Genomic DNA, 7,169 nt, shown 5'->3' with positions numbered 1-7,169 from the left:
AAAAACTTATTAAGAGTGGATTATCCTTACAAGTTTCTTCCTGTGTGCATGTGTATAGGAGGAAGAGGATGGTGGTGTTGGAAGACTGGGACTTCATTACTGACTACAAATCTGAGCCTGGTAATGAGAACACTTATGCCCTTATTAGGTGACTCTAATCCTGAGATATTGCTACTGTTGCTGAAGGGAGTGAAAGACATTGTGTCTCTCCCCAAGTTGTAGATAGTTGTCTGCTGCTTGGCTATTGGCAAGTTATCTCTATCCCAGCTAGGAGTGGAAGACTGAAGTAAGCCACAGTGCAGGCTTGGAAAGGAACGTACTTTGGTGAGGAAAGTCTGGGGCCTCTGTTATGAACATGGGTCATTTGTTACAACAGGCTATTGGAGGCTATCATCCAGATAATAGTCTTCAATACGAGCATTTTAGTTAGACTTGCCCCATGAATTTTGCCTTGTGGTCTTGAATGCAAAACGAGATTAATTTGAACACATAGAGAAGAAAGGAATCTCAGGATTGGTAAGGGGCTGACCCCGCCCCACACACAACCTCTTCTTTCACTGGTTGATTTGTTTAAAAAGGCTGGTGGTGTCAACTGCAAATTTAAAATCTGCATCTCCTACATAAAACTCCAATTGTGTACTAGATTAATGGAGGTACCTTGGGAAATGACATCAAAAGAAACTGACAGAAATTATAAACCAAACATAATAACGATAATAAACAAGACATTTATTTTTCATACTCATTTGGGGGAAGGGAGAAAAGTCAGTTTGCTCTACCCAGTGATGGTCTTTCTGGAAGAGTCTCCTTTCATTCCATAAAGCTGGATAGGCTGTTTGATCTCAGGGGATTTGATACTCTTTTAACTCATAAAAAGAACTTCCTTTGAAGAGCGTGGCTACAGGGTGAGCCTTTGTGAGCAGCTTCGCTGGTGCACAGCCAGACTCCCTCTCTGAGTGAAGCTCTTCCCACACTGGCCGCACAGGTAGGGTGTCTCCCCCGTGTGGATTTTGCCATGCAGGATACAATTCCCCCTGGTGTGGAAACTCTTCCTGCATTGTGTGCAGGCATAGGGTTTCAGGCCCGTGTGGACTCTGATGTGAACAATTAGGCTTCCTTTCTGACTGAAGGCTTTTCCACACTGATCACATCTATAAGGCTTCTCGCCACTGTGAACTCTTCTATGAACAGCAAGGTTACTTTGATTCCTGAAGCTTCTCTGACAAATGGCACACTCGTAGGGTTTCTGTCCAGTGTGGAGTCTTTCGTGAACCGCCAGACTACCTCGTTGACTGAAGCTTTTCCCACACTCCTTGCACTGATAGGGCTTCTCTCCTGTGTGTATCCGCTGATGTGTAACGAGATTGCCTTTGGCCCTAAAGCTTTTTCCGCAATGGGTACACTCAAAGGGCTTTTGCCCAGTGTGGATTCTCTCATGTAATGTTAGACTACCCTTTTGCCTGAAGGATTTTCCACATTCCTGGCACTCATAGACCCTCTGTCTCACTCCAGGTGTATCTTCCTGTAGTGTCTTAGAATCTGGGGATTTTTGTTCCCGCTTCTCTCTTCTGAAAGAGTTCTGGAAATCCCAGCTTGAGGATCCTGTGGCCTCAGAGTGATCATATTTGTGGTGGGTTTCTGTCATCACATCTGGTAAAATGAGAGGGAAGTCATGTAAGATGCACCAATATGCTGAGTGAGAAGAACAGGGGAAAAAGAAACAATGCTTTGAGTGCCTATTGTGTGCCAGACATTATAGTATAAACTTTGCATAAATAATTAATCCTGAAAACAATTTAGGAGAGTGCTACAGATAAGGAAATCAAAGTATAGGGAGGTTGTCAAAGATGACACAGCTAGGTAAGCGTAGAGCTGGGATTCAGACCCAGGCACACTCCATAGCAGTGCACTGCCTCTAAACTCAGTTTAATTGAGCCTCCCAAATAGTCTTGTGTGACAGACATGATTATCTCTATCTTACAGATAAGAAAACAGGCTGAGAAAAATTAAGAAAACTGTACAAGATCCCCTTTAGCCCCACACCCAAATTTTGTCTGACTCCAAAACAGGTGCGGATCCAGGGTGTGTAGGGCCCAAAGCTTTAAAATTTTGGAGGGGTTCCATTAAGAAAAAGTATCAAAGTATGTCTAGGGCCTTAAAGAGACCAGTGGAGGGGAAAGATCCTGAAATTTAAGTTTCATTAGCTTCATAAGAAATCTACCTGTGCTTCAGGCTGCCCTCCTAACAGTGGAGTAAGCTCCATGAGGTCAGAAAATATGGAGCAGAGTCCTTACACTTTACATCTCTTAATTCTAACCCCTGCAGTCCTGCATGGTAGAGCTTATCATCCCAGACTACGGATGAAAGAGCCTGGCGCTCAGGCAACATAAATAACTCGTCTTGATACCACAGTTCGAGTCAGGGTGATCGCAGAATCTGATCCAAGGAATTTTTCCCTTTAAAAGCCATACTATTTCAATCTACTATGCTAGGGTGGAATTGAAATCAATTTTGGTTTTGAGAAGTTATTCTCAACACTTTCTGTGCAGATATTGACAATATTTTCCGATATTGCCCTGCATATGAGCCTCCTACTGCACTTTAAACGTGGGTCCATTCATCACTAATAATAGTTTTCTTGGAGTTATCCTAGGGAGATTTTCCCCTTGTCCCTTGCTTTACCTTAGCCTTTCTTATTCAGTGATTGTGCTGAGATTTAAAACTTCTCATTCATTCTCTCAGAGACTACCTCCATACCAAGACTGTTGTCTTGCTCTGTTTCTATTGTTACTTCTAACTCCAGCTTGCAGGCTTTCCCTGTGACACCCCCAAAAGGGTGAGCTCCACCAAAGGAATGTCTTCTCTACATCCTCAGCCTGTTGACCAGTGCTGAGGACAGGGACACCAATTATTGTGAACTGGGGGCATCCCAGCAATCAACCGACTCACTGAAAAATGCTACATTCTGAGCATATCTTCCATGACAGTCCAGCAGGGTAGCTGTTGGAAATCCAAACATGTCCACTCCTGCTGAATGACCTTAATCACCACTTCTTCATATGATTCTTCCATGGGCTGTTCTTGAGAACCTGGGGAGGAAAAAACAAACAAAAACAATATAGGATGACAAAAACAAACAGGAAAGGACAGGAGAATTGATAACTGAGAAGAATGAAATCAACAGGAGCTCCAGTGTGGGGTGTGAGTGAATGTAATGTCAATTACCTATAATGTAATTGTGAAATGGGCCTAACGGTACCATGTCCACATACAAACGTGTTCAGGAGGAAGCAGGAGGCGGGAAAGCAGAAAAGACATAAAGCAAACATGTATCTCTTTCTGCCAGTGCCACGATAATGGTCATTCCTATTTGCACCTTAGCCTTGGCATGACTGGAATCTTCCTCTTCCTTCCCCCACCTAACCGCCTATTTCATCCTCCAAAGAAATTCAGAATCTAAAAAACCCCCAACATTTCAGCTTTCATGATTGGTTCTTTGATGGAAATGGCTCCAGATCTCCTCTCCAGTCCCATCTAGGTTATTAGGACAGAACAAGAGATTTCATATTACCTTTCAGCACTTAGGAGGCTCCAGACTCAAGACTCACCTCTTTCCTACTCTTCAAGATACGAGAATACCAGTTCTGAGGAAGTATAAATACTTGTCAATTCTTGGAAGAAGACCTACTTCAGACTCTAAAACCAAGCCCGAGGACTCCAACTAGGGTGAGAAAGTACCCCACCCGGGACCTTGCCCCAAGTCCCAGAGCCAAGAAGGAGTCAAGGTGAAGCAAGTTCAAATCCAAAACTTTCTGGATCCAAAGCCCATGTCCAGACAGTTGTCTACTTTCTCATCACTAGAGACCTAGTAAGATTCTTATATGATGATAAAGAATGGAACAGGGCTTGACCAGACTTTACCACTCTGTCAGATCCTAGGAATCCTCTTGCTCCATATTGTATTTTTGTATCTTTTGGGCAATAGTCTTATTTCAGGACCCTAATTACTGAATTCTTATACTTTATTTATGCAGTAGTTCAATGTTTATTTGTTTCCCTCTATTATGTTCCATCAAAATGCTAGCTACTGATTGACTGAAATAGCAGTGTGATGCTACAATTCTTTGACCCAAGTACCTGGTCTTCTTGGCAGCTGCACTTCCTGCTACATGTTGTGGCAACTGGAGAGGCATTTAAAGTCTTATTTGGAGGACTCAGCTCCAGTTTAGAGTACAAGCCACAGAGCAATGCCCTGTCAGCGAGGGTCGGGACACTACAGAATGTTCCCTTGTAAGTACAAGGTGTTACTGCTCAACAATGGCTCATCCACCAAGAGTCAGTGGAAAGCATATGGTACCTGCTACCTGAGGCTGGACTCTGTTCCTGGGGAGTCCAGCAAATAGAGTTTGGTCAGAATGTGTGGGTAGAATTTACAGCTGTGCCTCTCCACATGCTGTGAGACATTCAACAAGTAACAGCTCAGCTGTGTCTCAGAAAAGCTTCCTGATAAATAAAGGGAAGCTGTCATAGTTTTCTCCCTAGATTCCACAAGTCTGAGGAATCAATTTCCTGAAGATTTTGGAGAAAGTCACTTTATAGTAGAGTAGAGAATATCGCCATTCCTATCGGAAAGGCCATTATATCCGGTGGGAAGAGCTCAACTTAGGCCATGAGAAACTTCATGACCCCCTCCCTTCTCACAAATGACACTAGGCAAGTAACCAAACAACCTGGATTCTGTTTCCTCACTTAATGACAAGGTTCTTAACAGTGTAATAGCAAGTAGTCTTGGGAGGATAAAAGAACCAAACGTGAAGGGTCTCCGACATGACCTACAGATTTAAGGCCTCGAATTGAGAGTTGTGAGAAGGAAAGGGCTAGAACAGTGGGAACTTTGGTGTCTCGGTAACCTCCTGGGGGATGCTTTCAGGATCAGGAGATTCTGGGTAGGGGGTGATTATTTTCTCTGCACACCTGAATCCACTTTGCCCTCTCCCATCCTCCACCCAGAGGCGTTTGTCCTTTCTCCCTTTCTCTCTCCCAAGAGAGACTGCACTGTCCCCTGTCCATCTTCTGACATCCTCACCGCAGGCCCCGGGCACACCTCCCTATGGCCTCCCCAACTCGCGTCTCCAGGTGTGGCGCCTTCCTCCACACTCTGCCCTGCGCTGCGGCGGAGGGGCCCCTGCTCCTCCCAACAGGCCTCGCCTCCCGCCTCAGGTACCCACCCCGCCCCCCACTCCCCTCCCCGAGCCCGCCCTGCGTGCTGGGCCTGAGCACCCCGCTCTCCGGTTCTGCGGGCCGCAGACCTCTGCCCTTGCGGCTGGCCGCCCTGGGGGGTCCAGGGTGGCCAGGCCCGCTCAGGGCCGCGGGGGCTTGGGGGGCGGAGACCCGCCAGCGGGGCCGCGCCTCGCGGGGGCGCACTGACCCGGCAGGCGGCCTCACTCACCGCAGCGGCGCGCGCCCGCAGATAGACAAAGGCCGGCGCCGAGCCCGCAGCAACGCCGGCGCGAGCGGACCGGACTACAACTCCCAGGAGGCTCCGCGCGAGCCCGAACCCCGGGCGTCGGCAGGCCCGGCTTCCCCGAGCACTGTGGGAAACGTAGTTCGACGACGCGACCGGCAGCTCGGGCTCTGCGGGTTTCGGCGGGTGCTCGGCGCTCAGGCAGCCGTCATTTGACCCCGCGTCAGGGGTGCCGACTTGTGAGCGGAGCGAGAGCGCCAAACGACCGCTCAGATTATCAAGGCGTGGGATGGCAGTTTAGTGAAGCCGTCGGCTGAACCAGGAAATCCGCGATCCAGGGTTCTTGCCGGGCATCGAGTAAGGAAACAAAGAGTTGGGAAGAAATCAGTTGATAAAGCCGTGGGTTCTTAGGGGTTTGTGTTAAGTCACTGCATAAGCAAAGACTAAGTGTCTGTAATCAGGGCTCCGAGGCAAGAGGCAAATAATTTCAAGTGGAGTCTTTTGAGAATTTGGAACACCACAGGAGAATTTTGAGAGGCTGGGTGGAAGGATACTCATGTCTCGTATGCTTTGCTCTTCCGATCCTGTTAGTAAAAATTTGCACCGGAAATAATGGATAAGAGATGAGGTGTGGAATTGTCTAGAATTTGCATGTCTGCTCCATCACTGACTAGCTTCAGGATTCTGGACAGGCTTCTTACCTGGTGGGGAGCCCAGGAGAGCGTCAGGTGACAGCTACAGGGGCTAGGTGAAGGCTTCTTGAAAGGTCCAGGATCAAGGCCAGGCCACCCCTTATCCTATTGTTTCAGAGCAAAGGCAAGCTGTGTGAGTGAACCGGAAAAAAATCATTCTGCATGTACCCCATGAATTATAGAGAGAAAGCAGTATTTTCTAGGATAATAAATTAGAGTTTTTCTTAACTATGTGTCTGAAGCACTGAGAAATTGTAAGCCGTGAAAATCACTCAGCACATGGGGCAAGAGCTCTTTTTTCATGGGGCTTCTTTGAAGAGCCACTCAAGCACAGGCACTCAAGTCCTTGGCCCTGTTGTGTGATACTGGGAGGGGGCAAGGTTAATTTTGAGTAGCCAGGAGATAAAAGCTCTGTAAATGCTTTAAGCCACCTTCAAATGCATGTTTTAGTATATGTGCTGCCGAAGCGAGCACACTTTCCAGTGCATTTTTATAGGATCCTGGTCTCCAAGAGGGAATTTATACAGGGAAGAAGCAAATAATCAGTTGATTCCTAAATGTTAGTTATTACTCATACTACTAACACAGTGTTACTTAAGTTCATTGAACCTGTATGTGCTGAGCCCATTTTAAATGTCGGGTACTGTGCTGGGTGTTGGGGACATAAATGTCAACAAGACATACTCCCTTCTCCTAAGAAGGCAGGTGACACAGTTGAGAAGATAAACACATCACCTTCCTCAAAACCCAGTCCAGTGGCCATCTCACAGAGAGGTCCTGGAGTGGGCAGGGGAAACTGCTCTGAAGACCCCACTCCTGAAAGGCTCCTCAGTCTGGATGCAGGGGTGTCTGTGGTGCTTCCTTCATTATTTATTCCAGAGTCAGAGAGAAAGGTGTAGGGCATTAGAGGATGGCTCACAATCACCTCTCTTTCTTTCCTTCTAGAGCAGCCACAGGTGCTTAATTTTCAAAGCCCAGGTGGCACACAGCCAAGGCCAGTCCTTGTATCTGAT

The 7,169-nt window shown here is 47.0% G+C and overlaps 1 protein-coding gene across 2 annotated transcripts; it reads right to left on the bottom strand.

Moving 5' to 3' along the window:
• Positions 1-708: 708 nt before the first annotated feature.
• Positions 709-5,590, bottom strand: ZNF32 (zinc finger protein 32). Of its 2 annotated transcripts, none has more exons than XM_074374414.1 (3): positions 5,450-5,590; positions 2,950-3,089; positions 709-1,692 (listed from the first exon to the last, which is right to left on the bottom strand). In XM_074374414.1, exons 2-3 carry the CDS (start codon positions 3,017-3,019, stop codon positions 899-901), a joined length of 864 nt encoding a protein of 287 aa, XP_074230515.1. In that variant the 5' UTR covers positions 3,020-3,089; positions 5,450-5,590; the 3' UTR covers positions 709-898. The 2 variants fall into 2 exon arrangements, with proteins under 2 accessions (XP_074230515.1, XP_074230516.1); XM_074374415.1 differs by having other exon boundaries at positions 709-1,650.
• Positions 5,591-7,169: the final 1,579 nt, after the last annotated feature.

Source organism: Camelus bactrianus, chromosome 11, assembly GCF_048773025.1.
Source record: "Camelus bactrianus isolate YW-2024 breed Bactrian camel chromosome 11, ASM4877302v1, whole genome shotgun sequence".
Classification (NCBI taxonomy): Eukaryota; Metazoa; Chordata; class Mammalia; order Artiodactyla; family Camelidae; genus Camelus; species Camelus bactrianus.
The sequence above is the reverse complement of the archived record's forward strand: the minus strand, read 5'-3'. Positions and strand labels throughout refer to the sequence as shown.

What these genes read in the sequence shown, in the direction of transcription:
- ZNF32 (XM_074374414.1), bottom strand. Translation starts at nt 3,019, where the DNA reads ATGTTTGGATTTCCAACAGCTACCCTGCTGGACTGTCATGGAAGATAT. An exon ending in TCAGAATGTAGCATTTTTCA is followed by an intron (nt 1,693 to 2,949) that starts GTGAGTCGGTTG and finishes CTTCTCACTCAG; the next exon opens with CATATTGGTGCATCTTACAT.